The sequence below is a fragment of the Phyllobates terribilis genome, unplaced genomic scaffold, assembly GCF_046119375.1.
Source record: "Phyllobates terribilis strain yellow unplaced genomic scaffold, ASM4611937v1 Scaffold_3__8_contigs__length_932513732, whole genome shotgun sequence".
Lineage (NCBI taxonomy): Eukaryota > Metazoa > Chordata > Amphibia > Anura > Dendrobatidae > Phyllobates > Phyllobates terribilis.
The window spans coordinates 351,272,359-351,299,190 of NW_027362763.1; the positions used below are offsets into that span (position 1 = coordinate 351,272,359).

Genomic DNA, 26,832 nt, shown 5'->3' on the forward strand with positions numbered 1-26,832 from the left:
TTACCACACGTGGTCTCCAGCCCTTATCCCGTCCAAGGCCACTGGCATCTCTCATACACAGATCCAGGCACTGCCTTCCAGGACGCTTATTTTAGTAAGCCTCTGGTCCTCCAAGGCTTACTGGCATCGCTTCCACACAAGGATCCAGGCTTCACCCTCCAGGAGTCCACCAGGCTTCACCAGGCCTCACCAGGCCTCTCACTCACACACGGTGTCCGCACGGGAACAGGCCTCATGCCTTTCACGCCGGAGCAGGCCTCATGCCTTTCACCACAGGAGCAGGCCTCATGCTTTACACAACACACCTGTCTCAAATCACCCAGGGTTTATATATCCTGTAGCACACACACACACAGACAGGACCTTGCTGATGTCACAGTCATGTGACCAGTCACCTGAGAGAAAGGTACATGTTCAGCCAAAATACACACTGGATCATTACAATAATGCCGCTGCATTACACAGCTGAAAAGCAAAATAATCATCAAAGGATTAACAGTGCCATTACTGAAGAATATGAAACTTCAAGTACTGAAGCTGCGTTTACTTGTTACTGCAAGTACATCAAAGCATGCATGGTGTATAGATTCTGGGACAACTAGTCATTTGACTAATGATAGAAGCTTCTTCTCTAACCTTGACCAAAGTGGATCAGAGAAAGTGATCTTGGTTAATGGTCAGTATATGAATTCAGAAGGAAAAATCAAAGATGAGTTGTACCAGCTAAAATGTAAGGAAAGTGTATACATTGCTAAAGATGATCAGCACAAGAATTGTATACATGTATGGCACAGACGTCTTGCACATAGAGACCCAGAAGCAATAAGAAAGCTAGTTCAAAAACAGCTTGCTGATGGTATTACAGTCAATCTGTGTAATCAGACAATGAAATGTACTAGCTGTCTTAAAGGGAAAACATCAATAAAATCCTTTCTTAAGTATAGTACTACAAAATCAGAACAGCTTCTGGACTTAATACACACAGATGTTTGTGGTTCAATGAGTACTGAAATTCCTGGAAGAAAGAGAGCTGTTCTCACATTTATTGATGATTATTCAAGATATACAGTTGTCTATCTTCTGCAAAGATGAAATTCCAGAGAAACTTGAAATATATCTCGCTGAAGTATATAACAAATTTGGGAGAATGCCAAAAGTTCTGAGTGCAGATAATGGAACTGAATATACAAGTAATGAGACACAAAGCGTTTTAAGTAAAAATGGAATCGTGTTTCAGACCACTGTACCATACAACCCTAAACAAAATGGTGTATCGGAAAGAAGGAACCGGACACTTTGTGAAAGTGGAAGAAGTATGCTATTTGACGCAGATTTGCTAACAGCATATTGGGATGAAGCAATCATGACAGCTTACTATCTTCAAAACAGACTACCAGGTAAAGCTACTGAGAAAATTCAATTTGAGCAATAGAACAGCAAGAAGCCTGAACTACAACATATAAGAATATTTGGAAGTAAAGTATTTGTACATATTCCCAATGAAAACGTACCAAGTGGGAATCTCATGCAAAAGAGGGTATCCTGGTAGACTACAGTGACACCCAGAAAGGATATGGAAGCCTGCACCCAGAAACAAACAAGGTCATAATAAGCAGAGATGTAATGATTGATGAGAACTTCGTGTCGCTCAAGTTTCATGACATCATACCAGCAGTCCAGCTGAAGCAACAACAATCTCAGTTACAATTTAAAAATAACAAGGAAAAGGATGTAGAAGTTTGGTTAGGTTCTTCAACCACTGAAGAAGCAACAGAAAAATGCAGGTGAACCTGAAGTCAGGAGATCATCGATATCAAACAAGTGTATACCAGGTAAGCATCTATCCTACTTTGTTAAAACAGTACCTGAGTCAGAGCCGAAGTTATGGGATGAGATGCAACAACTACCTGTCCATAAAAAACTGAAGTGGATTAATGCTGCTATTGAGGAAATTAAGTCCCTTCATCAATATCAAACTTGGAAACTCACAAAAACTACCACAAAGCAAGAAAGTAATCAAATGAAAATGGATTTTGAAGACCAAGTATGAAGGCAAGGTTCACAGATTTAAAGCAAGATTAGTCGCAAAATGATATTCTCAGAAATATGGTGAAGATTATGATGCCACATTTTTTCCAGTTGCTAAGCAGACCACATTCAGGACTTTAATTGCTATAGCTGCTGTACAGAAGATGTTTGTCAAGTATTTGGAGATCAAAACTGCCTTTTTAAATGGTGACATTGAAAAGGACTTGTACATGACTCAACCTGAGGGCTATATCAAAGAGGGTGAAGAGAATCTCATTTGCAAACAACAAGAAGCTCTCTATGGTCTTAAGCAATCAGTAAAAGCATGGAACACCAAAATGAACAAAGTCTTATTGGAAGAAGGATTTAAAAGAGGTCAAGCAGATTCCTGTTTATACACAAAATGTACAGATGGAAAGTGGATGTATATCTTCTTATATGTGGAACATGTTGTTATGGTTCATCAAGAAGAAACAGAAATTGTAAAGATGGCTAAAATTGTGTATCAACATTTTCAAACTAAAGACCTTGGAAATGTGACATAATATCTAGGAATCTAGTCCAAAGAGAAGAAGATGGAAGCTTTCTCCTAAACCAAAGTGCAAAAATCAACTCAATTCTGAATCAGTTTGGAATGTCAGAAGCCAAAGGTATATCAAGCACGATGGAACCATCCTACTTAAAGCTGAAAGGAGAAGATTATCTGTTATCTAACAATGAGACATACAGACAAGCAGTGGGGGCGCTTCTATACATAGCAACTATGACTCGACTGGATATCGCAGCAACAATTGGAATTCTGTGCAGATATGTGGAAAAAATGTGCCAAAATGTCTAGAATGTTCTTCGATATTTGAAAGTGACTCAAGACATACATTTAAGAATATCGGAAACAGTATACCTTAAACCAGATCTGGGCAACGTGCGGCCCGCGGGCCACATCTGGCCCTCTGGCTGTTCCAGTCCGGCCCGCGGACCGAGACAGCCGAAGGGCTGATAACAGTGGCCCACGGGCCGCACTGCACCGCACGCCGTCACCGCTCGCCGTCACTGCCCGCCTGCACACCGTCACCGCTGTCTCAATCCGTGGTCTCAATCCGTGGTGAATGCATTGGTGGAGGAGGGGCCGCCACTTCCCTCTTCCACCAATCAGCGTTAGAAACAGCTGACACAATGGCATCAGCCTGCACACTGTGGAGAGTCAGTGCATCAGAGACAGGAGCGTAGGGAAACGGGGAGTGAAGTAAGTATATGCTGGACACAGGGGGGGCTTTAATGCTGGACACAGGGACGGCTTTGCTTTGATGCTGGACACAGGGGGGCTTTAATGCTGGACACAAGAGATGCTTTAATGCTGGACACAGGGGGGGCTCTCATGCTGGACACAGGGGGGCTCTCATGCTGTACATAGTGGGGCTCTCATGCTGGACATAGTGGGGGGCTCTCATGCTGGACACAGGGAGGGCTGTCATGCTGGACACAGGGGGGTCTCATGCTGGACACAGGGGGGGCTCTCATGCTGGACACAGGGGGCTCTCATGCTGGACACAGGGGGGGCTCTCATGCTGGACACAGGGGGGTCTCATGCTGGACACAGGGGGGTCTCATGCTGGACACAGGGGGGACTCTCATGCTGGACACAGGGAGGGCTGTCATGCTGGACACAGGGGGGGTCTCATGCTGGACACAGGGGGGGCTCTCATGCTGGACGCAGGGGGGCTCTCATGCTGGACACAGGGGGGGCTCTCATGCTGGACACTAGGGAGGGCTGTCATGCTGGACACATGGGGGCTCTCATGCTGGACATAGGGGGACTCTCATGCTGGACACTAGGGAGGGTTGTCATGCTGGACACAGAGGGGCTCTCATGCTGGACACAGGGGGGGCTCTCATGCTGGACACTAGGGAGGGCTGTCAGGCTGGACACAGGGGGGGCTCTCATGCTGGACATGGGGGGCTTTAATGCTAGACACTGGGGGGCTTTAATGCTGGACACTGGGGGGCTGTCATGCTGGACACTTGGAAGGGCTGTCATGCTGGACATGAGGAGGCTCTCGAGCTCTCATACTGGACATGGGGGGGTGGGTGGTGCACATGCTGGACTTGGGAGGGCTGTGTGGGGCTCATGCTGGACATGGGGGGCTGTGTATGGCTCATGCTGGACACGGGAGGGCTGTGTGGGGCTCATGCTGGACATAGGGGGCTGTGTGGGGCTCATGGTGGACACAGGAGAGCTGTGTGGTGCTCATGCTGGACACGGGAGGACTCTGTGGGGCACATACTGGACATGGGAGGGCTGTGTGGGGCTCATGCTGGACATGGGAGGCTGTGTGGGGCTGATGCTAGACATGGGGGGCTGTGTATGGCTCATGCTGGACACCGGAGGGCTGTGTGGGGCTCATGCTGGACATGGGGGGCTGTGTGGAGCTCATGGTGGACACAGGAGAGCTGTGTGGTGCTCATGCTGGACACGGGAGGACTGTGTGTGGCTCATACTGGACATGGGGGGGCTGTGTGGGGCTCATGCTGGACTTGGGGGCTGTGTGGGGCTCATGCTGGACATGGGGGGCTGTGTGGGGCTCATGCTGGACATGGGGGGGCTGTGTGGGGCTCATGCTGGACATGGGGGGCTTTGTGGGGCTCATGCTGGACATGGGGAGGCTGTGTGGGGCTCATGCTCATGTTAATATTAATATTGAGCAGAATTAATTTCAGCCTATTGGTTCGGCCCTCCCCAACAGTCACGGTCTCTCATGCGGCCCCTCGGGAAAATTAATTGCCCACCCCTGCCTTAAACTCATAGGCTATGTGGATGCACACTGGGCTGGTGACTCATGATCGTAAATTGACAAGCTTGTTCATGCTTGGAGAAAGTTCAATTTCTTGGTCCAGTAGAAAACAGGTGTCTATAGCCTTATTTACAGAAGCAGAGTATGTTTCTGCAGCCCACGCAAGTCAAGAGGTTATTTGGTTAAACCAATTGTTAGGTGATCTTGGTAAGCCATCAACTCAACTGACGGTGATTTATGAAGACAAACAAGGATGCATTACTCTTGCATGCGGTGAAAAGATCAATGCGAGAACCAAACACATCGTCACCTGCATGATTTGATAGAATATGGCATAATTGAGTTTGTTTATTGTGAGACTGACCAGATGATAGCTGATGTAATAACAAAGCCACTTCCAAGAGCCAAATTTGAAGAATTCAGAACCACTATGGGACTAACAGGATAAGTAGTTGTCGAGTGGGGGAGTTGGAATAATGCTTATTATTGTATATTGCAACAACAACTATTTACTACTGTTTAATAGTGCATGAATTTCTGTCTCCAGCAATAGTGTTATATTGCCAGTAAACCAGTGTTAAAAAAAAGGAACTTCCTGTTCCCTCACTGTGTGTGTGTAGCTGGAGCACATTTTACTTTCACTTTGCAAGCAAGATGCTAAGATCCTAAGCTATAAGAAATAACTGTTGTAAACTGTAATCTTTATTCCTGAATAATTATATATTCACTGTTGTACAACTGGATAGTACACAGATTAATCCGCTGCCAACAGGGCCATATGCATCCTCTTCATCTTTTTAGCCTCAATTAATCATTATATTATTGACAGTGTTGACTGACGTTTTGCTGCCTTCTGCTATTCAGCTTTCACCCCTGTAAGCTAAGCTTATATAACCACCATATAGAACAGTTTGGATGTAGGAGCCACATCTATGTAACACACTTGACTTCTATGGAATTACCAGATTCATAGAAAAAGAGACACGTGTATGTCCTGCATGAGACGCTATTTTTCTAGTCAAGTGATAGACTTCATTATAGTCAATGGGGGCTTTCTGGAGTCATTTGTATCTGTTAGTACTGGGTACATTCTGTCCATAAATTATATTTCTCTCCTTGTGTTGCTTAAAGGAAATGTATCATTTATATTTTCAACTCAGTAAAATATGTACTAAAACAATTTTTTAGATTTTTCTCTTCTGATGCTATTTTTTTTATTTTCTTAATATGCTCATGGTTGCATCAATTTCCCCTGAAATATTGCAATAAGCTGTGAACAGCAGTTCAGATGTTTTTTTTTTTTTACAGTAGCCACCTGTGCATTTAAAAACCTGAGTCAGGAAACAACCTATTTACTTAGAAGAGATTGCTGTGGGCATGCTCTGTACGCATCAGTCACCGTACAAGGAGGAGGAGGAAGGCTCTCTGCCTCCAGATGTCTTACCTCGTATTGTAATCTTGCCTGTGATGAATACTAATATCTGATCTCTACAGTACAGAAATGAAGTATTAAAAGGGCTAATGGGCAATGTGAAAATTGGAGAATTTCATTTTTTTTAATAAAGATAGGAAATACAAAAAAAACATAATATATATTTAAAAATGCTGTTTAGCGTAAAAACATGATTTAAGCAGGTAATGTTCTAAGCATAAACTCCAGGCAATTGCCAAATACATTGTCAGCAGATGCCTTCAAAAATATCAGGATCTAATGTCAATGGACAATTTTTTGCACCCTTTAAACACACCAGCATATATTCAACCTGTCAATAAATGTTGTACTCCATGCCGTACATTTGTAATTCACCAGTAAAAAAAACTATCATGGCTTAAGATTAGATTGTAAGCTTACAAGCAGTGCCCTCATTCCTCTTGGTATCTGTTCAATTTTGTGTTTACTCTGTAATGTCTTTATTGTATGTGCAAGTTCCCTCTGTAATGTAAAGTGCTACTGAATATGTTGGTGCTACAGAAATAAAAATGATTATTATTATAAGATTCTTGTTGTACTCTATAGGTGCTGCGTCTGTGTAAGACATAATGTGTATGGAACAAGGGTTGCCAACCATTCGGAAATTCCTGGACAGTCCGAAATAATAGGACACTTTTTTGCCCTGTCTGTAAATTTTTTTTACCGCGTCCTTGATTTTTTGGAAGCTGAAGAAACTTATACAGATTATTAGGACAATAATTATCATCATTTTACAGTTTACATTGAATGAAGCCGATGTCTACATATAAGAATTTTGGGTTGTAGACATGGATCACTTATTATCATAATGATTTATCATGGTTTTCCAATGCGTCCATAAAAAATATTGTCTGTCCGTGACTTATTGATAACCAGTCCATAAAAAATAAAAAGTGAAGTTGGCAACCCTGTGTGGAACATAAGGTTAGGGGGCAATTCTTTTACACTGTACGTAAACCTGAATTTCCACGAGGGAGCATGTTTGTGAAGGGTGAGGAGTATTTTGAGTAAAACATTTATTTTAACCACACGAATCCAGACTGACGAGAGAACGTTGCCCATAATACAGAATGATAATTACATAATCTACTCACATGGACCGTCCAAATCAGGTGACGTGTTTAGATAATCCATGTCACTTTCTAGTTCTGCAAAAAAAAAATCAGGAAAGGAATGATTGAATAAAAGAAGATGTGAACGTACAGTATATGTACAAAAGCCAAAATCGTAGGAGATGATTTTCAGTAAGTGACCTGTAAATCTTTTCTACACACAAACCCTTCCAACCTCTAACAACAGGGGCGTAACTTTATCAAGGTTTGCAGTCATACCTGGGCGCTGGAGCTGAGAAGTGGTCGGGATTGGGAGGGGTGGGGGGCCCAGGCGCCATTGGCCCTTGTGAAAAGACCAATACTGTTTAAGGCTTGTAATAGTTGGGGGCCTGTTGAAAAATCTGCACTTGGGCTGACAAGCTTGAAGGATTGCCACTGTCTAATATATATTAATAATAAAAATTAGTTTTAAAGACTCATAGTCTTGTTATGGCTTCCATGTATGGGCCCATGCTGGACCTCCTTATAACTCTCATATCATACAGAGCCAAATAGAGTTTTTTCATGGATTCATACAGTATTGTTAAGAGATCAATGTTATTAGGTTAAATTGTTCTTTTTTTCTTGCAAAACGTATTTCTTAGTAAGACCATTTTCACACAATGCATTTTTTTCTGTGATTCTGCAAAATGTGATGATTTTACAACATTTTTGCAAAATCATGCCAAAAAAACGCATTGGGAACGCATCATGTGAAGACAACCTAAAAGAATCAAGTATTTCGGTTCGGCAACTCAGTTCAGTGCAATACCAGATACATCCTCTTGGCATAAGTGGCACTGTTTCTGGAAAAATGCAGCCCCTTTCTTATACACTACATATGTACAGAATGTTATTTAGTTACAGCCTTACTGCATTCTTGCATCTTTAGATGGCATTGTCTAGCCATGATTTTTCTGCAATTTTCTGATGTATGATTCCCTTCTGTGCACAATTGCTGGTAACATCCGCACACTCCACTCAGGGCCCAGCTTCTTTCCACAGGATCTTCCTCCTTGTCTGCTGTCAGCATATCCTCACAATTTGGCTCAGATTCTATATTTGCCCCTTTCTCTATAAAACAATAAAAAAAAGTATCTTTTTAGTGTTATCCATGTGGAGAATTATGAGTCTGTGACAAGAGCAAGCTTTTAAATGTTAGCACAAAGGTAATATACATTTAACTAAAAAGCATTAAAACTATTACCATAGATAGGCTCTGAAAGTCTTGTTATTACATTATTTATGTTGAATGATAAATGTAAGTGCCAATAGTTCACAAATCTAAATGTTTAGGAGTCTAACAGGACAGAAGGTAATTACGGTCGGTTTATATTCCTTAATTACATTTATCATGCCAATGCAGTACTTATAGTGAAAATATCATCCTGAAAAATATGTATTTTCTCCTGAACTATGCATATACATTTGGATCTAGCTGAAAAAACAAACAAAAACAAATGAAAAAATTACTTCCACCTGGTGACAAATAGACGTATCCCAAAACCACAAAAAAAAAACTTTCCTCAATATCTATTTTTACAATTTAAAGTGAATCTGTCAACAGAATTTCACCCCCAGAACTATGAATATGCACATGTAGCTTTTTCAGTCCAGCTACACCTTGGAATGGCCAGTCTATTTCTCTGTTATGGAGAAATCAGCATTTGAATTGATATGCAAATTGGACTGACCAGTTGTGGTAGATCTGAAGCCTCTGTCACTCCTGCTCTATGTCCTGTCCAGAGCCTTCTTCTCCTGCTTGACTGACAGCCTATATGGTATGTGACTTAAGGCAAAAGAGCTGTCAGTCAAGCATGAGGCAGACACTGTGCTGGGCAGGGAAAGGAGCTGGAGTGACAGCAGCTTCAGATCTACAATTCATCTTCTGCCTCATATGCCCTATTATCTGGCACAAAAAACATCCCTCTATGATTCTAAACAATGGGTGGCTCTGTATATGTGGATTCTCTTTTGCTGGACTCCAGCTGTCCATCTATTACTTGTACACCTGTTACACGCATGCCGCTAGGTTCAGATAGGGGCGAGACAGGTTACATGAATTCTTTGGAAATGCTAGTTGAGGAACTCTACCTGACCTGTGCTTAGCTTCACTCCTGACTTGAATCCTTTTCACTTGCAGGGGTGCTTCTGTGAGATACAGAACACACACACCACCTTTCTCTTCGGCTCCAGCCAGACAGTAAACAACTTCCCCACAATCCCCCTGGGGCTCTGCTAAAACACTCCCCTTCTCCTGTGACTGTGTTAACCCCTCTAGTTGCTGGATGCTTCTGGAGCACAACACTTCCTGTCTCCTGTGCTTGTGTTACTTCTAATAGTTGCTGAATGCTTTTAAAGCAACAGCACTAGTTCTGCTTGTCACACTCTGCAACAGCACTACTTCTGCATGTCACACTCTTCCCTCCTTTTTGAATGTCATCCTCGAAATTCGTCTTTATTGGTCAATCTGACCAATTCTGAGACAGTGGTGAAAGTTGGATAACTTTATATACAAATTGGCATTGTCAAATTGGTATAACGTTCATAAACATTGATAACAACCTAATCCTACGACCTTTTTCTTGTAGGACTCCTGTAAGAAATAAACAATTAACACAATTAAAACAATCAGCATGTCTTCAGCTGGAGCTTTTCGTACGTCTTCAACCAGCCCTCTCTCTCTATGCTTTAACAGTTTTTTGTTTCTACAAAGTCTTTTAAGGAAAATCAAAGCATGAAAACAAGTCTTTCCAGTAGGCAACATCTTCCATACTGCCTTTCGGTAGTGAATACCACTCCAGTGGGCTTACCTGGTCCGTAGGCAGAGATACCTGTTTTCAGTCGATAGTCTTTGGCACTTGACCCGGTTCACCAAGTGTCTCATACGTCAGCATCACGGGCCTCCTCACTTCTCGAGTCGACATCCTCCTGATGGGTTGTTCCTCAGAGACCACGGGTTCTTTGGTCACAGAAGTTTTGTCCGCCACACTCATTTCCCGTGCTTCCTCAGATGCTCTTGGTGCTGCCTCTGTAAGTTCCTGTACTTCTCCTGAATCGCTTGTTTGCGCACGGTCTGGTAATTCCGCTCCTCATGAGTGTCGATTGGTCTCTTCAGGGGCCGGTGTTCAATCATCAGATCTGAATTGGACTTCATCTGTACTTCTTGGTACAAACTCTGGAGCCTCAGGACTTAGTTCACTCTCCTGAGGATGGAACATCCCTCTCCTTGCCGGTCCGAGAAATACAACAGTGTGTTCTTCTCCATAGGAACTTTCAAGGTCACTATCCACTTCCGAAGCTTCAGTCTTTGGTGGTCCCTTAGTCGATCTCGGACGATGTCGGTCTACTTCTGGGAAGTCTTGTTGTGGCGGGAGATAATCACAGGGTAGTAGTAAATTCCGATGGACTATTCTGGTTTTCTTGTCTCCCGTTTCCAATTGGATTTCATACACTGGGCTGTCATCAGCTTTCCTCCTTACGATCACATACACCTTGTGTTCCCAGTAAGAACAAAGTTTTCCTGGACCGCCTTTTTCACATACGTTCTTGACTAGCACCCGGCTTCCCGGTGCCAATTCTGCTCCATAACGTTTTTGATCATAGTACTCCTTACTCTTGCTCTGTCCTTGCGTAACCACTTTGGACACTATGTTGTATGCCTCTGCCATCCATTCCTTCCATTTCCGAACGTACTCCAGATACATTCTGTAAGTCTCTGACACTGGAGTATTGAACATGATGTCGATTAGCAGTCTTGGCGATCGTCCATACAATTGGAAAAAGGGTGAGTATCCTGGTGCATTGCTCTTTGTACAGTTATAGGCATGTACCACTTTTGACAGAGAACTCTTCCAGTCTTTCTTCTCATCAGCTGTTAAAGTGCGCAACATCGACAATAATGTCCGGTTAAAACGTTCCACTTGTCCATTACCCTCTGGGTGATAAGACGTTGTGTGGGATCTCTAAATACTACAGTACTTTTCTAGCTTGGCAAAGAGCTGGTTCTCAAATTATCTTCCTTGGTCGTGGTGTAACCTCGTAGGGAACCCAAATCTCAAAGCAAAATCATTGAAGATCTTCTCTGCCGCTGTTCGACCCGATTTACTGGTAGTGGCATATGCTAGAGCAAATCGAGTGAAATGGTCCATCAGCACCAAGATGTATTCGAAACCATCCTTGCACGTCTCAAGATGTAGAAAGTCTATATCTCAAACGGATACGTAATTTGGATTTTGCCCATGGGTGCCTGGGTTGATGTGGTGGGACGTTTATCTATCAGACACCCACACTCCCTGGTCACGTACCTCACAATATCTCTCTGCATGTACGGCCAGAAGAAATGTTCACGGATCAAATTTTTTGTTCTGTCCACTCCCAGGTGTCCCATGTTTTCATGGAGTTCTTTGAAGACCAACCTACGGAATACTCTCGGTAGTACCAACTGCCGGTTTGTCCTCCTTTACGATACAGGATACAGTCTTCACTGAGGTAGAGCTTTGTCCATTTTTTAATTAAAACAGATACTGCTGGTGATTTATTGTCTCTCTCCCATTTACTTGGACACCGATTTTGGTCCACATAAAGTAGTATTCTACCAATTATCTGATCTTCCCGTTGTGCTCTACGGATTTTCCCTTTTGGTAGTTGTTGAACAGACAGGGGGTGATCTGGTTCTCTCACTCTTATGGTGGTTTCCACCGTCAATTCTTTGGAATCCTGGGGGAACCATTACTCAGGATGACCATAGGCTACAGCTTCTCTCAGGCACAAAGGGGTATTGACCCTCAGGCACAGACACGTAGGTTGTTTCACTTGCTGACCAGACACACTTGACAAGAGTCCTCATAAATGGTAGAACAGTAGCATTTAATAAGAAGCCACACAGCCAATGCAAGTTAAGTCTTATGAGCAACAGGCTCCAGTGACAAACAGTACAGTTTCCTTAGCAACACAGCAGCCCACAGTCTTCCTAGTAGTACAGGACAGCACAGTTGTAATGCAAAGGCACATTAATGAACACAGCATTACTTACAGCACAGTGAGATGGAGGAGGGGAGAGGGTTTGCTGAGGGAGATTATCCCTGTGACACCATTTCTTCCAGTCCTTATCTTTCTGCCTGACAATGCTTCAGGAACTCTACCTGACCTGTGCTTAGCTTCACTCCTGACTTGAATCCTTTTCACTTGCACTGGTGCTTCTGTGAGATACAGAACACGCACACCACCTTTCTCTTTGGCTCCAGCCAGACAGTAAACAACTTCCTCACAATCCCCCTGGGGCTCTGCTAAAACAATCCCATTCTCCTGTGACTGTGTTAACTCCTCTAGTTGCTGGATGCTTCTGGAGCACAACACTTCCTGTATCCTGTGCTTGTGTTACTTCTAATAGTTGCTGAATGCTTTTTAAGAAACCGCACTAGTTCTGCATGTCACACTCTGCAACAGCATTACTTCTGCATGTCACACTCCCATTCACTTCAATGGCCTCAATGTAATACCACAGGAAATTGACTGACTGCAGATTCCCCATGCAAAATAAGCTGCTCAAGGGGAAGTCTTTTGGGAGGATCATGACAGCAAGTCTGGAGGAGATCAATTGTATGCCCTGACAGCCACACTTTGATTTATTTTTTTTTTAACTTGGTTATATAGCCACAGCGCATTATGGTCATCATCATCACTGTCCCCATTGGGGCTCACAATCTAAATTCCCTATCAGTATGACTTTGGAGTGTGGGAGGAAGCCGGAGGAAACCCACACAAACAGGGGGAGAACATACAAACTCCTTGCAGAAGATTCCTTGTGCAATGACTTTTTAGCACTCATGTACAGATACCAATCTGGTTAATGTTATGCATTTTAACATAAAAAGGATTTCCACGTCATGACTTTCAAGATCTCTACTTGCAGTCATGGAATATTTCCTACGTTCATTGTTTATTTCCAGGCGTTAAAGTTTTGGCAGATATAATGGACACACAGATGCACAGCTCTTTACAACTTAAAGAAGCGCTGTCATTAAAGTTTTTATGTTCTTAATATATTGCAATCATCATATTATACAGCACTGTGTATTTACAATTGCTCATTTTGCCTTTCGACTTAGTTAATTCTTCTCTTTTCTATGCTCTGTGTAGAAACAGGAAGTCTCTTATCCCAGCATTTATCATCCCCCTCCTCAACTCCTGACCCAGCTGCTCCCTCCTCCCCCTGCCATAGACTTTTGCAGTCACTCATGACTTGTGCAGAGAAAATTGCCCTCCTGTTTCTACATAGAGATTAGAATGATTCAGCTAGTCAGTTTTTATCATGTGATGTCATAGACCTAAGGGAGAAGAGAAGAATTAACTGGGTAGAGAGGCAAAATGAGCAATTGTAAGTACACAGTGCTGTATACTATGATGATTGCAATATATTAAGATAATAAAAACTTTGATGGGAGTGCTTCTTTAATTTATATTTGGCATATATAATCCCAATTAAAGCGTTTATATATTAGTGCTCTGTACGATGATAAAATGGATTTATTTTCTTATTAATAACATGGACACATCTATTATACACACTTGTCAGGGTAACCATCTGTGCAAACAACTCTGCAGACCTCAATTCATTTCTGCTATTCGGAATGCAAATGAGACACGGGAAATGAGGGAGCAGGAGAAATTGCTAAATGTGTAAGAGAAGGCAATGACTTGTAACTAAAAAGTATTAATAAGAGGATGCAGTTGAGACCAGCCATATATGTCCAGAGATCAACATGCACATATTAACTTTCTGCTCAGTGATTAATCTATAAAGCCGTGCCCCTTCAATGGGCTAGAAAATTGTGTATCTGACTCACAGGGTCTACAAAATCTTGTTCAGCGTGTGAACAAATCCACAAGTGATTTAGTCATTTACCTTAACATAGATGTGTGCAAACCAGTTTCCTTACTGAAGTTAATGCTTCCAAATCAATGTCAGCTATCTGAAATACTTCTGAAATGATGACCTCTGCCTAGAAGCTTAGATTGAAGGTTTTTTTTTTAGATTAACTTTTTTTTATGAGTTCTTATACTGAATAAGTAAAGCAAAGTAAGAATGTAATGGTGCTCTATAAAGATATGTCACCATATACACTGTGTTCCAAATTATTATGCAAATAATATTTTCTCAGATTTTCCCAAATTACCTATATGAATTGCAGTTATTGTAATTTTCCAGTCAAATAACTATTAGAGTACAATTGAAAGGTTTTTGTACAAACTGCCTATGATAACAGTATATTTTAAAAAAAATAAAAAACTCAAACTGCACTCAAAATGCATGTTCCAAATTATTATGCACAGCAGAGTTTTCAACCTTTTCATTTTAGTAAAGAACATTTTTGAAATTATAAGCATTAGCAGGTTATTACAAACTGAAATCAAACAGTTTTCAACTCAAAACTTTATTCTAGGTGATGTTACATTTGCACATAGGACCCCTTGTTCAAAAGGAGCTTCTGAACTCTCTCGTCCATTGAATTTGTCAGGTTTTGGATGGTTTCTTCTTTAATTGTTTTGCATGAGGACAGAATACCCTCCCAGAGCTGTTGCTTAGATGTGAACTGCCTCCGATTCCGCAAAATAATTGGTAGTGCTGCGGATTTTTCCGCAATGATAATCCGCAGCGGAAATTTCTGTAGCATGTGCACAGCACATGCGGATTATCATTGGGGAACATGGCAGACCTTCTACCAAGCTTTTTTAAGCGTTTCTGCAGCGGAATTGCCACTGCGGAAATGCTTAAAAAATGCATAGTGGGCACACAGCCTTATACTAGTCAGAGAGCATTGGAAACGGCAGAACAGACTGAGTCAGAAATAAACAAGACAACACCTATATATATTTTGTAAGCCAAATCCAGGAGTGGAACAATCAGAGAAGTAGAATAGAAACTTGCACCACTTCTGCCTTTTTCACCCACTCCTGGTTTTGGCTTACAAATACTGATGTAAAGTACTGACCAAATACTGAACATGTGAACGAGGCCTAGTATGCTAATACTCTTTTGTAGTCTGAGCTGTAGTGTTTGTTTTGTTTTGCAATGTCTTTGAGCACTGCAAAATCTGACCTTGCAGTAAATTTGGTGGGCCATCCACACCTGGGAAGATTGTCAACTGTCTTGAACACTTTCCACTTAGCATCTTTATCGCTGTAGCATGAGTGACTCCAACTTGGTTAAAAATAACCTTTTAGCCCTTTCCAGATTGATGGGAAGTAACAACCGCTTCTCCTAAGTCAGTGCTGCTGTCTTTCCTCCTTGCCTTGCTCAATGCTCCAGACCAGCTAATTGCCAACACTTCTGCTTTTATAGAGGTGGTCACACTTGCTGGTGAACAATTAATCAAGGGCTTTTGCTTAGAAGTACCTGACTGCTAATCACAATCTTGATTTCTAGGAAAGCAGTGAGAGTCTTCTTAATTTTTCACACACTGCTTCTGAATTTTGGGTAGTCTTTGTTAAATAAATAATTGCGGTGTAATTTATTATGTGTTGTTGTTCACTCACTATTGTATTTACCTAATTTTAAGACCTTTTAGGGACCACATTTTGTTTATTATGCCCTGATACGTAAAATCATCGAACTTAGAGGGTGTTGTTTGTATTTCTCATTTTTCTGTATGGTATGTTTATAAAGCATCTAGTCAAAAATGTTTCCATCCTTTTCTCTTTTGTGATATTTTTCAGCTTCAGGATGCACTTTCATTTGTCAAATAGGTGCATTAGAAAGGGTAATTTTTCCTAAAGAGCAAAATGTTGCAAAGGCACCATTGGTTTTCTTTTGTTGTTTAGTGGAATAATTAATCAGTGCAGTGTGAAAATGTGTCTATATTACCACAGTGGCTCATACTGGATGACAAATTTTGTGTATTTTTAGACACTTTTGTCTACCTTTACACTATGACCTGGTGGGTTTCCATTTAGACTAATTTTTTGCACCAATATTTTGGCTCACATTGGCTCTTGTTAAGTCTTGTTCCCTTTACACCAAAAACATGCTCCTCCATGTAAAACCACAACACGTTTTTGAGTGAAGAGCAATATAAAACACATAGGAAATGGATCTCAAAGTAGATGAGACAATTTTCACTAAAATGCATCATATAGTCGAAACTCACTAAAAAAAATGTACCCCTAAAATATATAGATAAAAAAGGGAAAAAATCAGCTCACCCATTCTTGAAGGAGGTGGAAATTCCACGCACGAAAACTGACAGTGCCGCAGGGTAAGTATTCAGAAGTATTCAGAAGACAAGGAAATCCAGCGTAGAAAAAACTTCATAAAAGTTATAATTTTAATGGTAAATATTAAAAACTTGCAATATAAATAAGGAAAGCGTCTGCCTTAGCAGCCCTTGGCTGGCTCCTATACATATCATTTGTCTCTTAACATACAAGTTTTTAATATTTACCATTAAAATTATAACTTTTATTGTTTTTTATACTCTGGATTTCCTTGTCTCCTAAAATATATACTAACAGAAAATGCTCATATATGTACAGTACAGACCAAAAGTTTGGACACACCTTCTCATTTAAAGAGGTTTCTGTATTTTCATGAGTTTGAAAATTGTACATTCACACTGAAGGCATCAAAACTATGTATTAACACATGTGGAATTATATACTTAACAAAAAAGTGTGAAACAACTGAAAATATGTCTTATATTCTAGGTTCTTCAAAGTAGCCACCTTTTGCTTTGATGACTGCTTTGCACACTCTTGGCATTCTCTTGATGAGCTTCAAGAGGTAGTCACCGGAAATGGTTTTCACTTCACAGGTGTGCCCTGTCAGGTTCAATAAGTGGGATTTCTTGCCTTATAAATGGGGTTGGGACCTTCAGTTGTTTTGTGCAGAAGTCTAGTGGATACACAGCTAATAGTCCTACTGAATAGACTGTTAGAATTTGTATTATGGCAAGAAAAAAAGCAGCTAAGTAAAGAAAAACGAGTGGCCATCATTACTTTAAGAAATGAAGGTCAGTCAGTCCGAAAAATTGGGAAAACTTTGAAAGTGTCCCCAAGTGCAGTTGCAAAAACCATCAAGAGCTACAAAGAAACTGGCTCACATGAGGACCGTCCCAGGAAAGGAAGACCAAGAGTCACCTCTGCTTCTGAGGATAAGTTTATCCAAGTCACCAGCCTCAGAAATCGCAGGTTAACAGCAGCTCAGATTAGAGACCAGGTCAATGCCACACAGAGTTCAGGCAGCAGACACATCTCTACAACAACTGTTAAGAGGAGACTTTGTGCAGCAGGCCTTCATGGTAAAATAGCTGCTAGTAAACCACTGCTAAGGACAGGCAACAAGCAGAAGAGACTTGTTTGGGCTAAAGAACACAAGGAATGGACATTAGACCAGTGGAAATCTGTGCTTTGGTCTGATGAGTCCAAATTAGAGATCTTTGGTTCCAACCACCGTGTCTTTGTGCGACGCAGAAAAGGTGAACGGATGGACTCTACATGCCTGGTTCCCACCGTGAAGCATGGAGGAGGAGGTGTGATGGTGTGGGGGTGCTTTGCTGGTGACACTGTTGGGGATTTATTCAAAATTGAAGGCATACTGAACCAGCATTGCTACCACAGCATCTTGCAGTGGCATGCTATTCCATCCGGTTTGCGTTTAGTTGGACCATCATTTATTTTTCAACAGGACAATGACCCCAAACACACCTCCAGGCTGTGTAAGGGCTATTTGACCAAGAAGTAGAGTGATGGGGTGATACGCCAGATGACCTGGCCTCCACAGTCACCAGACCTGAACCCAATCGAGATGGTTTGGGGTGAGCTGGACCGCAGAGTGAAGGCAAAAGGGCCAACAAGTGCTAAGCATCTCTGGGAACTGCTTCAAGATTGTTGGAAGACCATTTCCGGTGGCTACCTCTAGAAGCTTATCAAGAGAATGCCAAGAGTGTGCAAAGCAGTCATCCAAGCAAAAGGTGGCTACTTTGAAGAACCTAGAATATAAGACATATTTTCAGTTTTTTCACACTTTTTTGTTAAGTATATAATTCCACATGTGTTAATTCAGAGTTTTGATGCCTTCAGTGTGAATGTACAATTTTCAAAGTCATGAAAATACAGAAAAATCTTTAAATGAGAAGGTGTGTCCAAACTTTCGGTCTGTACTGTATGTACCCATACATTGGCGCCCATGTGATAAATTCCCAGCCATTTTATGTAAAACAATTGTCAACACAATGACACTTTTAATACATGTGCCTCACTGGTAGCATGGCATAGAAGACAATGTTGCCCATTTGACCACAATTTAGTTGACAGATCATCAAGATTCTCATGTGTTATGACAATTTTATTGTTTCAGGCAAATAGAAATCTATTCTTGAAAATTATTCTCAGTCTCTATTTATTATTTCCTTAAGCATACTAAATAGCTCATATTAGTCAAGCCAGAGCCTCCTCCAAAAGGAAGAGACACCCTTCATCAGTACAGAGCAGAGTAGAGATAAGGGAGATAAGGAGCAGTACCCGGCAGTGGCACCAGAAGATGCTGCTGTGTCCCACTTCATACATTGCTCAGAAGTGGTAACTGCTGATCGGTGAAGGTGCCAGGTGTTGGAGCCCCAACCTACTAGTACTGGTGACCTATCCTTTGGATGGTTTATCAATATGTAAGTCTCAGACAACTCTCTTTAAACATACAGTAGCTATAGGGTATACTAGCTCTCATTAAGGAGACCCAACTGTTCCTCAAGTCTGAAAATATCTGGATGTCTACTGGTACTACATGTACGATTATATGTTTTGGATGGAAGCCAATACTTTTGTGCCTTCCTTCACGCTACATACATACAGTAAATGTCACTGACCTCTACATTGTGTAGTTAGGCTTCTACATTCTGGGAAGAGGCAGATGGTGCATCTTGCACACTCATGTTGTCGAAGGCTCTGTTCTTTTATGGCTCCTTCCAAAGCCTGTAGTGCTGTTTTAAGAGCTGCTTCTAGGATTAATGTCCCCCTGTTAGACAGAGCTGTCAACAATACATCAACATACGAACATAATAAAAGGTGTAAAAAGCTAGTCACCATACCAGAAAGTAGAACATTTAGATAATTATGCTGAAGTCAGTGTAGTATAAAACATTTCCACAGTGACACGAATCTATGACAGCACTCTGATGGGCTGAAGAATGTACCAAACCAGTGTGTGATCAGAATAATAAGATAGGAGTCATTTATTCTAGGAAACAGCACTGAGTCAATGTCACATCACTGAGAATTAATCAACAAAGCAACCCGTTCTGGCCAGTGACATGGCATTCAAAGTGGTACATCCTCATTGGCCTTGTGCAGTGGCCATGGGCACTTAGTGATTGGTAGATTCTCTTTCTAGGAAATGATGACCTCAGCACAGATGCATGAAATCTGCAGAGATTGCACCCCTTTATGTGTTCCACCTGTTGCTCAGGACTCACCTTGTAGGACATGGTCTGGTAGTCTGTACTGCTCCCTACTCACTGGAGCACAGTATATCAGCTGGGGTACCAGGTACGATACAGAAAGCAGTGTCCAGTATAGGAGTTGCATTTTATACAACCCAATTAAATTGCACGATAAAGAATGAAATATTTCTTTCCGCCTTGTTATTCTTGGTCAGTGTATGGAGCAATCTTCATTCAGATGAATGCCTTCGGTCTGCTATCTGGCAGTGTGTCCCTCAGCATCACTCTACTGTATACGACCTGCAGTCTGCTCTTCTGTCCCCCCCTTATATACTGCTCTCCCTACCTCTCCGTTACTCTGCAGGCAATGTCCTGTTTGTGTGTTGTCACTCTCCTCTCCGCTTTTGTCTTATTACAGCCTCTTCTGAAGATGACAGTTAGACAATACACAGCATGGATTGTGGAGCTGTATATGTCCAGGACCACAGGAGGGGGTCGAGGGGCAGAAAGGACAGTTCCCAAGCGTTCAGATAAACTGCTCAATTCATTAATGCTTTGACACAGATGCCAGGACGGGAGGAGGTGGCGGGAGGGGGCATGCCGGGTGGATGGGGTGAGAAGAGAAGGGTTTGTGTTCATTAGCACCAGGGTTGTTCTTAAGCCTCACTACATCATCCTCTATTATGAACATTTGGTTGGACTGTACTGTAATTGCATTCAGCCATGTAACATTTAACCTAACATAAACTTGATCGACTTCACTGCTCTATACCTTGAGGGAAACACTGGAAGACGCAAAGTAATCTTTCATAAAAATTGAGCTTACATGTAATGTAAAATTCAGCTCCAGGAGAGATGACTAACAAATGTGAATAATCTTAATTCATTTAATTACTGTTGCTCAAACTATAGGTCTACTAATATTGGATCCCCTACAGTGATACAGTGATATTAGATACATCCTTAATTCTTAGAGTAGCCTTAATTCTGAAATTCGGAATACTTGGAAATGTTACTGATAATAACACCTAGCAATAAAAGTAATTCCTACATTTCAAGACACTCTTTTGCTCTTTGAAGCAAATATTAATAATTAGAAAAAAAGAGATTAATTATGTGACATCAGAAAGAGCAAATAGGATGCTTCTAGAGAGGACCTGGCTGGATCGAGCTGAGCTTGTGAAAGAAAAGAGGAAGAGACAGAAGGAAATTCGGGAAGGGGTTCTTGAGTGCCAACGTTGCCTGAATGGGAGCATTGTAGTCGGGAGCAGAGCGGGCGGCTCTATCAAAGCTGTGCGCTGCTGATCAGAAGAGAGCCGCTTCTCTTGATCATTTTCACGCTTTCATCCTTTCCAGTGAAATGATGTCGGTTCAGTTCTCTTTGGTCCTTAAACCGCAGATTCTGAAAGAAAAAATAAAAACAGATGGAGCTAAAGATGGATGGATGGAGGGATGATAACAAGTAAGGACAGGAACATGGGCAGGCTGGATAAAAGGGGAAATACTCTCTGGAAATGTATAGAAGAGGATATGTAACTCCTGAGATAAATATAAAAAAATATATCTGACAGCTGCTCATATAAATCAAATAATATGTTAATAAGCAGCTTATAAAACAGTGAACCTTTGCACTGTTCTCCAGGAGGTTGGGAGTTCATTGATATTCAGGCTCACCTATTGCAACCATCTTTCCTGTAGCACTATACATTACCAGGGACTCACCATGGCCAGGACTAAAACACTGCTAATTTCTTCCAAACACCAGTAACCAGAAAACCAGTACCAGCAAAATAAGTATCTTCTGGCGTATCAGGTAAGAAACAATGACAAAAGGCTGTAGTCATCTATAAGATAATAAGCAAGTCCAAGAAGCCAAAGTCAACCATCTATGGGAAAATTGGGACCAAAGTCAGAATCAATTGAGCCAATAAAATCAGGTTTAGCACTAATCATAAGTCATCATGACTCAATAATTAGTGTTGAGTGAGTATGTTCTGTTAAACCTTTCGCCCAGTATGCTCGGGCCGAGCTCCGAGTATTTACAGCTGCTCGGTGATATGTTTGAATCACTCCTGTGTGCATGATTTGCAACTGTTTGACAGTTTTATTACCTGTGAGGAATGTGTAAGAAATAGACATTCCTCCCATGTAATAAAGCTGTCAAACAGTCGCAAATCATGCACACGGGAGCGATTCAAACATATCACCGTACCGAGCAGCTGTAAATACTCGGAGCTCGGCCGAGCCTACTCGGCGAAAGGGTTAGCAGAACATACTCGCTCAACACTAGTCATAATAGGATTGTCACGGGTGTGTCAGACGTGACAGACAGTTGCCTTGCAGTTGGTTGCAGGAGATCTCTACGTTTGGCATTACAAACATCTTCTTAGAGGCTGCCGCTAGGTTCCAGAGGCTACCTTCCTCTGGCTAATTAACACCCTGCCTGGGTGTATAAATACCTGCTGTGTTTCAGATGGAGGTGCCAGCGATATTCACTATTCCTTGAGAAGGCTTTAGCAAGAGCAGTACTTCCTCTCTGGAGCTTGAGGACGTTTGCGCATTTGTCTGAAGTCATCTAAAGCCAAGCAATTTCCCCCTGTTTGTTCACCCTTGTTGTCTATAGTGTTTAGTGGAGATTGACTACTGCTCATCTCCTCCCTTCCCTAGCCTTAGTCATACACCAGAGAAAGACAGGGCGAGGCACGCATGCGGCAATTGGTGAAGAGCCAATACAGGGATGTTAGTGGAGACAAGGTGACACTAGATCATCCTAGGAGGTCTCCACTTCCCCCCTTTCCCTAGAGTATGGGCTCCCTTTCCCTCTTCCCTTTGTGTTGCACTAAGTCTTTCTCACACATTGCATGACATTATCGCCGGCCGAGCACATTTTGAAAAGGAGAAAAAAAAAAACCTGACACTTTGTTTTTTTTTCTGTGTGGTTTTGGGCCTGGACCCTTTTTTTTTTCCTTTCTCCCCTGGTATGGGTTCGGTTCCAGAGCAGTTCCACCATCTGTTTCTGGAGGTGAATGACCTCCGCTGTGAGGCTCAGCAGCAGCATCAACGGTTACCGGTTGCCAGTGTGGGGGCCTCTGCAGGTAGGCCTGTCCAGCCTGAACCCAAGGTTGCCCTCCCGGACAGGTTTTCAGGAGGTAGGGACAAGTTTTCTGTATTTAAGGGGGCATACAAATTGTATTTTAAACTTTGTCCTTAAGCCTCCGGAAATGAGGAGCAACGGGTTGGTATTGTAATCTCTTTATTGAAGGGAGATCCTCAGTGGTGGGCGTTTTCCTTACCGCAGGACTCGGTTTGTCTCCAGTCTGTGGAGGGGTTTTTCGGGGCTCTGGCCCTCATCTATGATGACCCTGACCGAGTCGCCTTGGCTGAGTCTAGGCTACGTCGCTTTCAGCAGGGGAATCGGTCAGTGGAGACATACAATTCGGAATTCCGTAGATGGGCAACGGATTCCAAATGGAATGACTCAGCACTTAGAATTCAATTTTGTGAGGGGCTTACTGAAAGGTTGAAAGATGCCTTGGCAGTATTTCAAACCCCTCAGTCCTTCGGGACTGCCATGCCATTGGCCAGAGTTGTAATCACTGCACACGGTACTGAATAATTTTGCTTCAAGTGAAGTTTATTTCAATGTAATAGCGTGAAATCCATAACAAAGTAAAAGCTGACGTTTCGGCCGCTACGTGGCCTTGATCACTGTGTCACTAGAAATAAATGAAAACAATCAAAATAAATACAAAGAATTCATTTCTTATTTACAATATTTGCACATATTATGTCATTGGCCATACGTCTTGATAGACACCTTCAGGATAGATGGGTGAGACCACCTTCTCCGGGGCCTTCTTGTCGGGGTTGTTTAGCTTTACCAGGGAAGCGGTCTGGGGTTGAGCCAGTGCTGGGGGAGGTGGAGGAACCCATGCACTTAGGGGGTGTCTCTACATCATCTCCCCGGAGATTTGCAGGAAAAAAAAGGAGTATGCTTTTTTTTGTGGGCAAAAGGGACATTTTGTTGGGACCTGGCCTGCAATTCCTAAACAAAAGGAGTCTCGATTAACTCTTGGTAGTCTGGAGTTGGATAAACAAGGGGTGCATGCATGTGTTACCAACCTGCAGTTCCCGCTTTGTCCTGTCAGCAGAGGTGGTGCTAGAGAGCAAAACCGAGAAAATTTCTGTGTTTGTTGACAGTGGAGCCGGAGTCAGCATGGTTGATGCTGAGTTTGTGAAAACTCATGGTCTTGCTTGCTGTGCTTTAACTGAACCTATTTCCATCTTTGCCATTGACTCAGCGCCACTTGTACAGAAAGCATTTACTCAGATTGTACATAATGTAAAACTGAGGGTGGGGTCAGTTCATTGTGAAATTATCCCTTGCTATGTCCTGGACAGTCTTCCCACACCAATTGTTTTGGGTATTCCTTGGCTTGTTAAATATAATCCATTAGTGGATTGGCAAACCTGGGAGATTATTGAATGGGGAGATTACTGCGATGAGAACTCTTTAAATATTTCTCTTGCTACTGTCTCTATAGAAAGATTACCTGCTTTTCTGTCTGGTTTTAAGGATGTTTTTTTCTGAGAGGGGGTGTCAGGATTTGCCTCCTCATCATGTTTATGAATGTCCTATTAACATGACCCCCGGAGCTAAACTACCGAAATCCAGACTGTATAATCTTTCTGGCCCTGAGTGACAAGCCATGAAGAATTTCATTGTGGAAAGTCTGGAGAAGAGATATATCACACCCTCATCTTCACCCGTGGCAGCAGGGTTCTTCTTTGTGAAGAAAAAAGATGGCGGTCTACGTCCCAATTTCGGGGAATTAAATCAATTACCATCCATGATCCATACCCTCTTCCTCTGATTCCTGATTTGTTCAGCCAGGTTGTAGGAGCTAAGGTATTCTCCAAGTTGGATTTAAGGAGAGCCTACAACCTGGTTGGAATCAGAGAAGGGGACGAATGGAAAACAGTGTTCAATACCCCAGAAGGACATTGAGAGTCTGGTTATGCATTTTGGTTTGACCAATGCACATGCGGTATTCCAGCATTTCATAAATTATATTTTCCATCATTTGGTGGGGAGGTTTGTGGTGGTCTATCTGGACGATATTTTGGTTTACTCACATGATTTTGAGACTCATCGGGGCATGTTAAGCAGGTATTAAGGGATAACAGGGATAACAAACTTTATGTTAAGGGATAACAAACTTTATGCCAAACTGGAAAAATGTGTTTTCGCTGTTGAGGAGGTGCAGTTTTTGGGGTACTTGTTGTCATCTTCGGGTTTTCGGATGGATCCGGAGAAGATCCGTGTGGTCCTTGATTGGGAACGTCCTGAGAACCTGAAGTCTCTACAACGTTTTCTGGGCTTTACGAATTTTTACCGGAAATTCATCCAAAATTACCCTGTTATTGTGAAACCCATTACTGACATGAATAAGAAGTGGTTTGATTTTTCCAAATGGTCGGATGCTTCCCTCCAGGCTTTTTCTTCCTTAAAGAATCGTTTTGCCACAGCACCTATACTCAGTCAACCCGATGTTTCCCAACCTTTTATTGTGGAGGTTGATGCGTTGGATGTCATGGTTGGGCTGTGTTGTCTCAGGGATCGTCCCCTGTTAAATGGCGTCCATGCGCCTTCTTTTCTAAAAAATTGTCTTTGGCTGAGAGAGATTATGACGTTGGTAATAGGAAACTTTTGGCGATCAAATTGGCATTCGAGGAATGGCGACATTGGTTGGAGGGGGCTGCCCATCCTATTACTGTTATTAGTGATCATAAGAACCTGTCATATCTCCAGTCAGCTAAACCCTAGGCAAGCCAGATGGTCCCTGTTTTTTACTAGGTTCAATTTTGTTGTCACTTTTCGTCCAGGGGTCAAAAATGTCAAGGCTGATGCTTTGTCCCGGAGCTTCTGTGGTGGTGGTGACCATGAGAACTCTGCCCTGATATTGCAGAAAGGGGTAGTCATTTCGGCACTGTATCCTGAACTGGAGGGTGAGGTGTTGGAGGCTCAGGGGGACGCCCCTGCCTCCTGCCCTTCAGGAAGGTTATTTCATCATAACTCTGTGCTTGCTGGGCATCCAGGTGGTAAGGCAACTTCGGACCTCTTCTCTCGTCGTTTTTGGTGGCCGGGGTTGCATCAGGATGTGATTGAACACATAGCTGCTTGTAGTATTTGCACGCGTTCTTAAGTTTCACATACCCGTCTGTCTGGTACTCTTCTTCCGCGGCCTATCCCTAGTAGGCCATGGACACACTTGTCCATGGATTTTATTACTGACCTACCGGTTTCTGCAGGCAAAACGGTGGTTTTGGTGGTAGTAGATAGGTTCAGTAAAATGGTTCACTTTGTCGCATTGCCTGCACTTTCAAATGCCAAGACACTTGTTCAGGTGTTCATAAATGAGATTGTGAAGCTTCACGGGGTTCCCTCTGATGTGGTATCAGATCGGTGGACTCTGTTCTGGAAGGCATTCTGTTATCGACTGGGAGTGCAGCTGTCCTTTTCCTCTGCCTTCCACCCTCACTCGAATGGTCAGACCGAGCGTGTCAATCAGAATTTGGAGACCTACCTCAGGTGTTTCGTCTCCGAAAATCAGGAGGATTGGGCATCCTACTTACCGCTGGCAGAATTTGCCAATAATAATCGTCAAGAATCCACTGGCAGGTCACCGTTCTTCGGTGCATACGGTTATCACCCACAGTTTGGTACCTTTAGTGGGGTAGAAGTTTCAGGAGTTCCTGAGGAGGAAAGGTTTGCTTTGTCGCTCCCCTCGGTATGGCAGGGTGTTCTGAAAAATTTAAAGATCATGGGAGACAGGTATAAACGTAGGGCTGACAGAAAACACTTGCCAGGTCCGGACCTGAATGTGAATGACTTTGTGTGGTTGTCTACTAGGAATATAAGCTTGAAAGTTCCTTCTTGGAAGCTGGAATCTAGGTTTATTGGTCCCTATAAAATTACCACCGTCATTAACTCAGCAGCGTTTCGTCTTGAACTTCCT

At 42.4% G+C, this 26,832-nt stretch overlaps 1 protein-coding gene across 1 annotated transcript in view; it reads right to left on the minus strand.

Annotated features, from left to right (window-relative positions):
• The window catches only part of PRSS56 (serine protease 56), a 75,772-nt gene extending 55,199 nt beyond the window's left edge, over window positions 1-20,573 (minus strand). The window contains exons 1-4 of the mRNA XM_073675245.1: window positions 19,847-20,573; window positions 19,241-19,402; window positions 8,253-8,453; window positions 7,383-7,436 (exon numbers count right to left, since the gene is read on the minus strand). Coding sequence (XP_073531346.1) covers window positions 7,383-7,436; window positions 8,253-8,453; window positions 19,241-19,402; window positions 19,847-19,958 — 529 coding nt within the window. The 5' untranslated portion in view covers window positions 19,959-20,573. The remainder of the gene's footprint in view (window positions 1-7,382; window positions 7,437-8,252; window positions 8,454-19,240; window positions 19,403-19,846) is intronic.
• Between the last annotated feature and the right edge of the window lie 6,259 nt (window positions 20,574-26,832).